Source organism: Athene cunicularia (genome assembly GCF_003259725.1).
Source record: "Athene cunicularia isolate RWA chromosome 3 unlocalized genomic scaffold, athCun1 chr3_part1, whole genome shotgun sequence".
NCBI classification, from domain to species: domain Eukaryota; kingdom Metazoa; phylum Chordata; class Aves; order Strigiformes; family Strigidae; genus Athene; species Athene cunicularia.
The window spans coordinates 1,764,455-1,778,529 of NW_020799097.1; the positions used below are offsets into that span (position 1 = coordinate 1,764,455).

The following is a 14,075-nucleotide window of genomic DNA, read 5'->3' on the forward strand; positions in this document are numbered from 1 at the left end:
CCTCATTCTAATAGGCAAGATCACGCCCATTGCTTCGAAGACCTCTGCCTGAATAAAGACCCTCACCCTTGGAGCTTGCACAGAAAACCGACAGCTCTCCGTGACCGTAAATGGAGGCGAGGCGGGTTGTTACCCAGCGAGGGATAAAGCGATAAGAGTAAATGTGGATTTGTGTAGGGCGAAGTGTATAAACTCCCCCGGAGTTCTTCTGTGCGGCGTGTTGGCTTTGTGGAATCGGCACCCAGCGCCCACCTCTGCGTGAATCGGGAATAAACCAGTAGCTCAGCTCTGGGTGTCAGACTGGCTTTTTGCACAGCGGGTAACCGACCCTGCTTGAGGGACGACAGTTTCAGGCACCCAGACGGGACCACACTGGCACCCTTGCCCGGATAGTCTTGTCGTACCCAACGGGGAGCAGCGGCCCAACTGGACTCCAACGCGCACTGACCTCTTGCTTGGGGGCTCCCCCAGCTCCACTCCCACAGTCAGACAGTGATGAACACAACAGTGCGATGCCTCTACAAAATATCAGTAAAGGGGCACAGGGGGGGATTGATGAGTAGAATTTTTATTCCGGATTCTGATTGCTCTGCATAAATTGTTCTGCTAAAGCACTGCAGCAGGAGCTTAATTTTCATCTACACAGAGATGTGGGGGATGAGCAGCAGAGGGCTCTCTTCCTAAAAGCTGAGTGTATGAAGCTGTCCTTAAAGAAATTTTTTCCAGGAAATAATTTCAGTATGGGTTCTGTTTCCTCTACTGAGAAGCCTCCTTGTACCCCTTTAGGACGCATCTTTAAACATTGGAATAAATTTGGATGGGATCTCCTGACAAAATTTAAATTACTAAAATACTGTGGACAATGGTGGCCCATGTAAAAACTTGACCATGATGAAATCAGGAGGCCAGAATATGTGACCTTGAATGATAATGCTATTTAACAGTTGATGTGGTTCTGTAGAAGAATGGGTAAGCGGGATGAAGTACCATATGTTGATTTGTTTTTCATGGTGTGGAATAATCATGAAATAAGGAAAAAATGTAACTTGTTAGCTAATGATCCTAACAGTATGTGCGTGTTGGCTGAAAGTGGGCAAGGAAAGAAAAAGCAGCGGTGTTGCTTGGCATGCGATAGGGAAAGGGAGTGTTAAAGGATTTAAGGGGCCAGAGGAGCCAGAGGACGTGCAACTGCGGGAACCAGAAAAGCGGAACCAGTGAGTGGAAGCAGTAGTGAGGAAGAGGGATCTTCCCAGAAGGAAGGGAAAGAAACTTTTAGTTCAGTCTCGGGAAGGACTAGAGGACAGCATCCAGCTGTACAAGCACTCCTCCGACAAGCAGCCGGGGTGGAAGGTGGGTAGATGGAGATATGGACTCCATGTACAGTGTAAACAGACAGAGACCTTTATTGTTATTAACACTGAGAATTTATACCATCTTCAAAACTATGTCAGTAAGCATGAGTTAGGCTGCGTTATTATGATTACAATGTTCTGTGCATTTGCTGTCCACGTGCTCTAGTCTATACACTGATTGGCTAAGCTAAAAGATTAACTCTACCATCAGCATCCTTGTTATCAGTTCTTTAGTTCTGCAACTCTGTATTTTCTTGTTTATCAGCTGCCAACTTTCTTCAGTCGTTCTTTATTCTTCAATCAAGGACATCGTCGAGCCGAGATGTCCATTTTCTGCCAAAAGGCTCTCCACAGGAAGGAATGCCTGTGTTTGTACATGTACCTTCTACCACCTCGGATTTGTTGAACTGGAAACAGTCAATGGGATCATACCACAAAAATCCAGAGAAGATGTATCAGCTGTTGGAAACAATACTACTAATTCCTAACCCTAACTGGGGAGCTCTTCAGGCAATGATTAATACTTTTTTTTACAGAGGAAGAGAAGTGTCTGGTGCTAGAAAAGGCTAGGGAAGGGAATGAATGCCATAATGCTAATGATGACCCTGCCAGACACATGCACAGCATATATCCAGAATAAGATCCAAACATCAGTGCGGGGAAAAATAAACAATATCAGCAATTAATTTTGTATGGGGTCCAACACAGAATTCCGAAACAAATATGTGTCAAAGTCATATGAAATAAGTCAGGGAAGTGAAGAAAATCCATCAGCATTTTACGAAAGGTTGTGTAATGTTGCTAGACAGTGGACGGATTTGAATCCAGAAGATGAGGTGAATAGGAGAATATTTGATATGTTTCTCACTGCACAATCTGCCTCAGATATTAGGCAAAAATTACAAAAGGCAGATGGTGCCAGAGAAATGTTGATTTCACAATTAATTGAAATAGCTTGTAAGGTTTATTATACTATTCGTGATGAAGTCGAAAAAAAGGAGAGACAAAAGGAGAAGCAGAAAGAGAAAATTACAGTCTACGTTGTTGGCAGCAGCAATTACTGAGAGTTCAGCGAGAGGTAGAGGGTTCAGAAGGGGTGGTGTAATGGTAGGGGAAGAGGCCACGTGAATAATCATGTCATCTGCAGGCCATTAGGACAAAATCAATGTGCTTATTCTAAGGAAAAATGAGTGTCCAGAGAGGGAGAGATTACAAAAAAAGGACAGTGGCCCAAGGGGGTCTGGAACCTGAGGCAGATCTGATCGTGCTAGCAACCTCAGATTCAGACTGACAGGGACCGGCGGAAAATACTAAAATTTCCCCAGCTGACCTCCTGGTTCCAGTGAAGCTGAGGAATGAAACTGTTGATCCTCCCCTTGCTGGAACAAGATCTATTATGCCAATTGAAAGCACAGCTAACATTTTCTGATGAGTCTCTTCAGCTACACGTGCCTGAGGAGACAGCGTGGAGAGTTTCATCGTGTCTGTTGACTGAAAAGGAGCAGAAAGGGACCAAGATCTCGGAAGAAATTTTGGATACTGTAATACCCCTGGTATGGGCCTCCAAGAAACCTGGATGAACAAAGAATGCTACTCTGGTAAAGGTGGATTTAAAATCACGATCACAACAGATAAGGAAAAAGCAGTGTCAAATGAAATTAGAGGCTAGAGTGGGGTTAGAACCGTTAATACCTTCGTGCAATATGGCTTACTAAGGGAATGTTGGTCTGAGTATAACACCACTATCCTCCTGGTAAGGAAACCCGGACTCAAAGAATATAGACTGGTATAAAATTTAAGGGAAATTAATAAAATCACCGTAGATGTTCACCCTGTAGTATCTAACTCCTACACTCTACTGTCTACAATATCTGCAAATAGTGTATATTTTACAGTGTTAGATTTTAAAAATGCTTTCTTTTGTATTCCCCTGGAGGAGGAGAGCCAGAAAATTTTTGCCTTTGAATGGGAGAGTCCCAGCACTGGTAGGAAAGTACAACTCTGCTGGAATGTGCTGCTCCAGGGATTCAAGAATAGCCCAAGCCTGTTTGGTAACATATGTGCCAGAGAACGAGAAGAATGGAGAGATGAGGAATGGCCTGGTGGAACCCCACTGAAACATGAGCATGGCTACCCAATACCTCTGCTCAAAAGGCAGAAATTACAGCTTTAACTTGAGCCTTGGAGTTATCTAAGGGTAAAAAGGTCCTTAAACCAGAGATCATCTATAGCTTTAGATACTCCAGTCCATGACTTCCAGCCAGGAGATAGAGTCTGTATCCACACTTGGAAGGATGAGCCCTTAAACGACCAGTGCAAAGGGCCTTACCTGGTACTGTTGGTTACCTACACCACTTTAAAGTAAAAGGGATTGACTCTTGGATACCCTACACCAGAGTAAAAGAAGCTCCAAAGGAAGAGTGGATTTCTGAGGAAACCCAACCTTTGAAGCTGAGGATTTTGAGCATCCAGTAAACTGTAGCTGGGAATCCATTAAGTCACATTCTGATTTAGATTGTGCTCAAGGATTTATTACTTTGGTTTGTATACTATTCATAATATTGATTCCTTTTGTGGGAGACGTGCTTAGAAACGTCTATCAAGAACAAAGTGAGATTAGTTTGGGTGATATGGTATTGTATGCTAATTTTTCTGACTCAACAGGAACCAGGAAATCTGTGAGATCGGAATTTACATCCCAATCTGATTCAGAGGACAATTACAGTCACCCACCAGTCTAATTTCTGGGTTTGTACTCATTTTCCATAATATGGCCAAAAGGGGAGTCCTTTAACAAGAATACCCATTCCTTCAAATATATCATGGCAAAATCCGTGGAGTAAACCCTCTTTTAAAATCGAATCTTTAGAATCTCGGGGATGGGAAGTAGAAAACCCACCTCCACATGAGAGTTATGAATTATGTTTCCAAAGATCTCCCCCCTCCAAAAAAAAAAAAAAGGGGGATAGATAGAATAAATTGCGTGTTGGAAAACAACAATTCTGTGGGAAATGACACTAGCTGTAATTGTACAATAACAATAGGAAAAAGAGGAAATGTTGGCTTGCCCAATATTGTCTGGCCAGTTCCAGAAGGTGAGGAATGGTACTGGATATGTGGCACGTGAGCCAGGAAAGTTTTACTGGTGAACTGGGCAGGAATATGCACTTCAGGTGCAATTGTTCCAAATATAACAATCATGGACAAATTTAGTGGAAATAACCAATTTTGCCTAAGATCATTCCTAAAGAGTGAGGGAAAAAAAAGCCAATCCTCTTGTAAAATGACCAAGAGCTTTTCCTTCTTTTGCCAGCTGGTTTATTCCATGGTTAGGGGTCAGCAAACTGGAAAAAGCCATAGGAAATATTTTGGCCTCAATTGAGAAAACTGGACTTACGATGCTCTAAAGGCCCTGCAAGAAGTGTCTGAGCTAAAATTGCTTGACCAAATAGGATGGCTCTTGATACGCTGCTGACCTCTCAAGGAGTGTGCACAAATACAAGCTGCTATGTCTATGTAGATCAAAGTGGAAGAATTTCCACGGATTTAAATGAAATTTGGCAACAGACTAAAACGCTACATGAGAGGAAAAAAAAAAAAAAAAAGGATAACACTTCTTACAGATTCAGAGAAACATTCAAATGGTTAACTCCCTGGTTCCCTGATTTGAGTCTATGGATAAAGAAACTTTTAGGAATTCTAGTTACAGTATTAATTGTGTTTGTATGCCTTTAGGTACTTGTCCAGTGTTCGTGGAGATGCCGCTTATGTGGGGGTGAACAAACTATGCAAAAGATGAGACTTATCTAGATGAATGTAAGTTCTCAACATCGTCTCAAAGGGGGGAATTGTAGCCTGCACAAATGTTTCTAATCAAGTACAAGGACACACAGGACATATTATAGTGCCTACAAATGTTTCTCATCAAATACAAGGACTGATAGGACACATCGGGTTAGGTCAGTCTATTCTTTAAACCGTCAACAGTGATTAGTAAGGAACTTCTGATCAGGAACTACAGTCCTTAACGAAGAGAAACATCCTGAAACATGGAGGCTCATTAAAATTGTTTACCTTAAATCAGCTTAATTAGAGATTAGAGTGTCCTTTGGAGGAACTATCCTCATTCTAATAGGCAAAATCACGCCCATTGCTTCGAAGACCTCTGCCTGAATAAAGACCCTCACCCTTGGAGCTTGCACAGAAAACCGACAGCCCTCCGTGACCGTAAATGGAGGCGAGGCGGGTTGTTACCCAGCGAGGGATAAAGCGATAAGAGTAAATGTGGATTTGTGTAGGGCGAAGTGTATAAACTCCCCCGGAGTTCTTCTGTGCGGCGTGTTGGCTTTGTGGAATCGGCACCCAGCGCCCACCTCTGCGTGAATCGGGAATAAACCAGTAGCTCAGCTCTGGGTGTCAGACTGGCTTTTTGCACAGTGGGTAACCGACCCTGCTTGAGGGACGACACCCGAGGCCCCCCTGTCCGCCCCCCCCCCGGCAGTTTTCAGGCCCTGCGCCCCGTCAGCGCTAGATGGTAGCAAAGTATTGACGTGAGGAAAGGAAAACAAGCTGGATTTTCCGGGCAAAAGGCTAAAAGTCGCTCCCTGAGAGGCGCCTGTGGACCTGTGCGCTCCTGGGGAGCACAATGTGGGGAACTGGGTCCGGGGGGGTGGAAGGGAGCAGGGGAGGGAACAGAGGTGTTTGGGGGTTCCCTGTGGGGAGAGGCTGAGGGGAAGGGCTTTGGGGGCCCTGACAGCACCATACCCCCCCTGTACATCCAAGGAATTTATGTCTTCACAGTGGTGTGTGGTGGGAGGACAGGAGATAATGGGTGTAAGTTTTAAGGAGAGAGGTTCAAACTGGGTGTAAGGACAAACAGCCAAGCGTGGGAGTGGGTTGCCCATAGCAGTTTGTGTCATCTTTGGGGGATTTGAAGACCCAGCTGGATAAAGCAACCCAGGCTGGTCCCAGAGCTGACCCTGCTTAGAGTAGGACATTGGTCCAGAGACCTCCTGGGGTCCCTTTCAGCCTGAATTCTCCTACGGCCCTCTGAAATAACCTCGAGATCCTTCTCTGAATCTCCAATGACTTCTGGAGTCCACATGAGCTTCAACATCTACAACTTCTCGAGGCAGAGAGTTCCATGGCTGAATTACATCTCGCATGGGGAACCACCTGCTTTTGTGTGTTTGGTGCTCTTAGCCAGAGCCTCGCTCGTGCCGACGGCTCCCACTTCTCCTTGCTGGTGACATCCTGATCAACCAGTAGATTCTGGTGGATCTCTGAGTAACGTGAACAGAGCAGTGAGCAGAGCGGAGAGGCTGCCTGGATGAGAAAACAGGACTGCAGAGGTGGAGAGAACAGGCAGAAAGGGAAAACAGGCCACCAAAAAGAAAAAAAAATCCCACCAAATTATAGAAAAAAATGAAGAGAGATGCTGGCAACTGCCAAGTGACCCACTTTTATGATTTATGGGCTGGTAAAAACCTTTCTTTGAAAATCCCCTGATCTGGGGGCAGACCTGAAGCTATTTTGGCATCGCGCTGATGGCAGGTGTGCACCTGCGGACTGAAGGGTCAGGAGGGTCGGCAGGGAGGGAAGAGAGCACGTGGAAAGAGCAGCAGGTCGGCTGTTCCCACCGCTCGGGTTGGTTTATAAAGCAACCGGAGCCTGCTCTGGTGTCTGAGGTCAGCACAGCAGCCTGGCAGGCACGGCGGGGGGGTGTGTGGGGGGGTGTGTGCATGTGTTGTGAGACCTTCCTGCCTTCTCCACCTTGCCGGGTGGGTTTGGCAACATCCTGCCTATACAAAGCAAGATCCTCGAATGGAACAGGTTGAAAATATGGTTTAGACCATCTGCTCCCGTTGCTACTTTTCTCCTGCCTTCAGGGCTTTTTGGAGAGCTGAATTCAGTTTCCTTCCTACAGGGAGTGCCCTGCAATGCCTGGACCTGTTTCTACCTCTGATTTTACCTCCCCAGGGGTCTCCCAAGCATCCTGTGCCAACCAGCAATTTATCCGTGGTTTGGAGAGTGCTTGTGCTCTCAGGACATGGGCTGCACAAATAGTGACAAAGCATCTATCCAGACACACATCTTCTGCCATCGCCCCTCTCAAAGCTGTTGCAGCAGCTGCAGTGCGGGAAGGGATGTTTCAGATGTGGCCACGCCGTCAGGGGTTGTCTGTGTGTGTAGCCGTGCCCTGCTTTGGGCTGGCTGGGGTGTGAAAGCAATTCCTTCCCTTGAATTATGTGGTGGTGCACGTCCTCCACTGGGAGGATGTTTTTGTATGTCGTTGGGGATGGCACGGAGCGCAGGACAGGCGGGATGCCTGGGCTAGATGCTTGTCTAACAGCAAGCCAGCAGGGACAAGGCGACTGATTTCAAACCGACTCCCATACCCCCCTCCCTCCCCTTAATCCACACCCCCCTAAACACAGCCCTGTGCACCCTGTCACTGCCTCCTCATCTCCTCAGCCCTTCCTTACGTGAGCTGAGCTGTGCTCTCCTTTCGTTATCAGCTTCATCCACCTATTACAGCAACTTTTTATCTTGCATTTAGCTACTATCATTACCTGCTTTCCCTTTGCCACAAGGTCTCCACGCTCTTCAGTAAGCGTCCTTTAACATATTACAATCCCGAGACTTCACTCTCTGAATGCTCCTGCTTCCCTGGTAACAACTCACGTTCACTCATCTTCCATCTTGCCAAGCGAGCTGGACATTTCCAAAAATCCTTAGTTTTAATCCAACTGTACTCCCACCTGCAACTCCCATCAACTTCAGTTACACATAATCCTTTTCCCAAGTTTCTGTTTCTTTAGCTCAGAAGAGCATTAATTAGGAAAACTTCATTTTGGCTACAGAGCCAAACTACAGTACCAAACTCTGCCATTGCTCCCGGCAAGGAACACCAGGTAAATGCAGGTGGAGTTTTGGGCAGAAACGGATGGTAAAGCTTGGGCAAGAGGGCGACTGGCATGTTTGGGTTTGTTCCCCACATCTGAGCAGGGCTGTAGCCTAGGGCTCACATTCTGATCTTGCTTGTACTGGTGGAATTCAGATGCAGCAATGCTGATTCATTGGCCTCTGGGGTTTAAAAGGTACTTTCAGTTCTTTAATCAAAGGCTGTGGCTAATGAGAGTTGTGCAGGATCTGGATATGCCAAGCAGTGCAGAGAAATGCACATCTACAAGGAAGGGCAAGGAAGGCGTAACAACCTTCCTCTGTACTTGTTTAGCAATTCCTTATCAGCATATCTGGAAGCGGGCTATAAAGGCGGGTAAATAACCATCTGCCTCTGCAGATCAGCAGCCCCGGGCACAGACGGTGAGTCTTGCCTGAGGCCAGGCAGCAGCTCCTGGCAGAAGCAGGTGATGGAACCTCTTTTGTCTCCATTTCAGATTCTGACCCATTTTGTGACCTCAGGAATGATTGTAAAGTATGTTGTAAGTACATTTTTATTCTAATAAAGTAATCGGTAGGAGTTCCATCAAGGCGTTACACAGGTCTGCTGTTACTTCAAGGATAGACCACCTGGCTTGGTACATTCCTGGACATTACTGTTAGTTATTTGACAGTGTCATAAATACAAAAACTTTATAAGAGAAAGCCTAAGCCTTAAAATGTATAGCGAGCACTTAAGACACATGCTCATTGCTGCAGTGTAGGCACGGTGTCTCCAGCAATGCCCGAACACTCAGCTCCCAGGCCAGTCAGACCCTGGGAACTTTACGTTTCCAGCGAGTACGCTCATTGATGAGAAAAGAAAAACCATTGCTGCGGGGTTACATCATTTCCTTGTGTAGCCATTTGCTGTTTGTAACACGGACCTAGTGCTGAATTGGTGCCACAGGAAGCTATGTGCTGCCTAACAGAGACAAAAAAAAAAAAGCTGGAACAACAATTCAGATTTAAGAAGCCAAGGAAACACCCGTGAAGCCATCAGTTTAATTTGGTTTCCTGGGGGAAAAGGCTTGTGAGGAGAGATTTGCAATACCAGGGAATGATGCTGATGAATGTTTTGGATGGGATTTACCCCACCTCACTTTAAATGTTCAGAAGTTAGCTTTCTTAATCAAAATTAGTCAGCTTGCATAATCAACAGATCCTAAGATATATGAGATAATTGCCATCTCCAAGTTCCTATTTCAGCTGATCACTGGAGAGTTGACCAGCTCAGACTTAACTAGCTCTTAGGCCATCGTGTTGGTTGAGATGAATCCCCCCTTCCAAGCATCCAGGGCAACTAGAAAAAGAAAAGAACAAAGTCTGAGAGAGGGAGATGCACTGAGTTACCTAATCACATTGATTTGGAGCTGGAATTCACATGGCACTCAACAAAATACCCCAATGGGCAGAGCCTCCTGCTGGACACTCTCCCTTCAGGTAAGATCCATGGTGCGTCATGCCCCAGGCCTGGTCTTGACAAAGGTCCATGTCTCTTGCACCAAAAAACTTGAGACCCTCAAGTGACACAGTGCAGAATAATCTGCTCACAAATAAGAAGTCTCCTCCTAATCCTTGACGATAGCTAGTCAGCATTTTCTCTGAAACATGATTTCTAGTCCATGATTGTTGAGAATTCATGGGTGTACTGTGACTCTTCCTAACATGTGGAAAGGTTCGGTTTTACCCCAGCTCTCTCACTCTGGGATATGATAAGGCAATGAGTTACAGTTGTGCGTTCAATCCCCTTATCCTTAAAAACCTCTATTCGATAATTTACTGGATATTTCCTTAATTGCAGAGAGGACAAATAAGAGCACATGATTTACATTCTCTTAAATCATTGGACTAGTGCCAGCTCCCCACACGGAGCCATGTACAATGTTAATCCAGGGTGTGGGATTTGATTTCCTTCTCACTAACACGATTGAAAAGATGGAGCTGCCTTGTTTAACATGAGAAAGAAATTCTGTCTTCAGCCCTAACCAGGTTTTTCTTGAAGCATTTTCCCTGAGCCTCCTTTCTCCCACATATTAAAGGTTTTTCCCTTGAAGGCTGTGGTGCTTTCTTCACAGTTTCACTCATTTGGGAGGGGCTGTAGGTTACAGCTGAGGGATCGCGTTATCATTGGTGGTAAAGCGCTCACTTTGTAGGGAGGGTACAATTTCCATCACTCAAGTAGTGCTCCACTGTCTTCACAATCCCCTTGGTGCCTATAGAGACAGACAACTTCTGTAATTCACCAGCAAAGCATCACAGAGCAGCTCAGGCCAGGGGATATGCCCCAAGATGTCCGAGCGACGCACAGGCAAGCTCACGTGAGGTCCAGCAGCTCTAGCAAGGATCTGCACAAGTGTCTCCATTGCCAAAAGCCCAGGTGAACTCTGCAGAGGCAACATGCCCAGAAGAAAAAGAGAATATAGCACCAGCTCCAGAGCAGCAGCAACAGGAAACCAGGCTGAGAAGCACAGCAGGAAAACAGACTTAGACTGTACTCCAGTTTGGAAATGGTGGATCCCACCTGGAGAAAAAAAAAAAAAAAAAAGTATAAAGCCTTTGCTCCAACACCTTTCTATCTAAACTGGCTTAAAGGCAGTTAAGATTTCTTTTGGCCAGTCTACCTAAGGATAGATGAAGGACCTCCATTCCCATTTCTTTTTATTATGTGGTGAGGTCAATGAAAAAAGTCTTCTCTAGCAACAGCTGAGGAAAAAAAAAAAAGCTGGATCCTTATGAAGGACTCAAAAGCACGTGTTCTTCAGCGAGCGCAATCCGTGACTCGGTTAACGTTGCTGTTGTTTCCCCAGCGCCAGGCAGATGACCTTCTGTTCTGCTGGGATGGAAGATATTCTGGATCCTTCCTTACTCTGTGTCAGATGTGTTAGATGGAGGAATGTGCCAGGGCTGAGCCTCAAACAGTGGAGATGCTAGACGAAAGAGAAATTATGTGAGAATCAGATTAATTTAGTCAGAGAATTCAGACCCTAAGCATAATTTTGGTGGCATTTAGTACCTCAAATACCTTTGTAAATCTGGGTTGAATGGAAAGACAGTTTCCATTCAGCATCTTATTGCAGAGAAATCAATTATCACTCAAAACATCTACTTTTCTGGCCCACCTTTCTGACAAACTGCAAACATGCCCTGGTAAAGCCCAGCTGACACAGTCTCTAAAGTTGGTAAGTTTACCTTGGGAAAAGCCTGGCAGAGATCACAAAGGTCCAGGAGAAGGGATTAAGACAGGATTTGTCTCTCTCTAATACAAAAAAAATATAGGTTTGCCTTGCAAATTGCCCCTAATCCAAATGCAATCCCTCGGGGACAATTTAACTTGGTAGTTTTTATACTACAGTAATGGTGTTTGTAGGTAGCTTGCTTCCCTGCTCTCCCTAGCACTTTGCTTGTACACAGTTTTTAATTTTTTTATCTTGTAGAAGACAGTGACTGCAGCAGAGCTCAGGCTGGACACTGCAGGCCCCTGCACGTGCCCTTATCCCCCATCCATATGGAATCATTAATGATCACTGAGTGGCTGCTTCCCTGCAGGAGCTCCCCTTACTCCATCCCCGCATCCTCTTTGACAACACCAAACCATACCTCGACAGCAGTCGCAGATCGGTTCACAGAAGTTAAGAGACTTAAGAAACACCTTATTCCTGCTCCCAGTGCCTCCCGGATGCAGCAGTCGGAGCTGAGTGCCACATTCCTGGGAGGCCACAACACTGCTGCCGGACCAGTGGAATCCCCTTGATTGACTGGAACAAGCAATAACTCAGCCAAGGCCCTGAGCCTACGCTTAACTCTTCATGACTTGGCCCCAGTCTGGCTTACAGCCTTCCTAAGGCTCTGTCCAGGCAATGGGACGTCAGGACCAGGGCCCTATTTTAAAGAAACCTTGTGTTGCTTTAGAAATACACGGTGCTGTAACCCCTCAGCCTAATTTTGATGCTTTCCTCTCTTGGCTTTCATGACCAGGATGCATTTATGTACTACTTTCTCCGTGAAGTCTTCACGTGTTTTCCTTGGGCCTTATCTTACTCATTCCAGTGCTTTTCCCTATTCATCCTTTGTCTGTGTTTGAATTCTTTCTTTCATCTCCCACAGAAGTATTTGTGATCATTCATTTGCACCGTGGGCCCTCCTCACGGGAGTTAGCCCATGGACCTGCCACAAACGAGCGAGATCCAAAGGGATGCTGGAGGTCTCCACGTGCTCCATTATCACCCTTCTAGATGGGCTCATCAATAATTACAGGATAGTTGATGCCCTGTAGAAGTTCTCCTCACTCTACCCCTGTGATCTCTTTGAAAATCCTAACAGGATCACATCAGAAGCCTCTTTTCCTTTGTTCGGTCCAGATTCTTTATCTGCTACCCTCCTTGTACTATAAAAAATCATCAGGGGTCACAGATTGCAATCCTTATGTTGGCAACCTACTTGTGAACTAACACGACATTTACCAAAATCTGCACAAATGTTGTGCACCTCTGAAAGATACCAAAAGGTTTTCCCAGCGGGCTGCAGACACCGAGGACCTTCAGGAAATACTGGGTGTATCACGAGGTGAGGTCATCATGAAGAGGTGCCCAAGCCAACCCTAGACTGAAATGGCATAAAATTGGTTTTGATTTTGTCAGTCTGCCTCCTTATTTTTGGAAGGCGTTCACGGATCAGCTGCTTTCTCAGCTGTTGTCTCCCTGCTTTGTCCTGTAACTTGCTGAATGCTCTGATTCCAACCCAACCATAGCAGCTCCTCCTGGCATCTATCCAGGACCTGGCAGAGTCCACGGACTTTGGACTGAGCCCACTGTCACTTCTGATCTAAGATCTTTTCCTCTGCCTTGAGTATTAGTGAGTTAAACCCACGTGAAGCCCGTGCCAGCGTTTAACACCAAGATGACAGTCGTGACAGACAGGTGGATCTAGCAAGTGCTAGATGTGACGTCTTTGGCCATATGTTCTCTTTTGATGCAGCAGATCACTGTCATCTGGATTCCCACCATCCAGAATGACTGCCTTCTCCTTCACCTACAGAAATATACTGCCAGCACCATCTCCTTTCCTCTGTGCACTAAATTTGGATATTTGAAGTCTCTACAATAGCCTCCACGTGGGACGTGGCAGCATACTAACATGGAGAGCTGGTGTTTGTCAAGTCTTTCCTTCCTCTTTCACGTGGCTTTGGCACCGGAGCTCGAACAGGTGCTGGTCGTATCCCGGCGTTCCACTGGGAGCTCTGGGCCAGGGTCTTTGCGGCTGCTTTGGAGGGCAGGTTCCCAGTTGACTGGTGAGTGGCCCAGCTGGGACGAACTGGTGGTTTTGGAACAGAGTCAAGATCTGCAGAAACTGATAGCTAGGGAGAGAAGGCAGTAATTATCATCATCCCAAAAGCTTCAGAGGGACTGAAAACGTTAGAGTCCATTGAGAACTATAAATTCTATACATCCTGTATACATTCTATAAATTATATTCCTAAATGATACCCCTAAATTACAGTCGTGAATGATACACGCCTAATCTGTATTATTTGCAGTGACCTGTGCTCTGGTATGAGTTTACCTTAAGGACAAAAGGACCCAATTAGAAATTGAAGCTAGTAAAGCCAAACCCACACTAATTGATTCTCCACATCAATTCATATGTTAATGCACTAATTCTCCCCCGTGCATATGGCTGCAGACTGATCCCAGTCTTGTTTCAAGTCTCACAGTGTAAAGGATTACGTTTATTTTAGCATACCGTTCAATGAGCATTTTACTAAACAGTCTAAAAATTAAG

General features: G+C 45.6%; 1 protein-coding gene across 1 annotated transcript in view; it reads right to left on the reverse strand.

Moving 5' to 3' along the window:
* Window positions 1–10,838: 10,838 nt before the first annotated feature.
* FBXO16 (F-box protein 16) overlaps window positions 10,839–14,075 on the reverse strand; it is a 30,576-nt gene continuing 27,339 nt past the window's right edge. The window contains exons 7-8 of the mRNA XM_026846375.1: window positions 13,431–13,650; window positions 10,839–11,224 (exon numbers count right to left, since the gene is read on the reverse strand). Coding sequence (XP_026702176.1) covers window positions 11,160–11,224; window positions 13,431–13,650 — 285 coding nt within the window. The 3' untranslated portion in view covers window positions 10,839–11,159. The remainder of the gene's footprint in view (window positions 11,225–13,430; window positions 13,651–14,075) is intronic.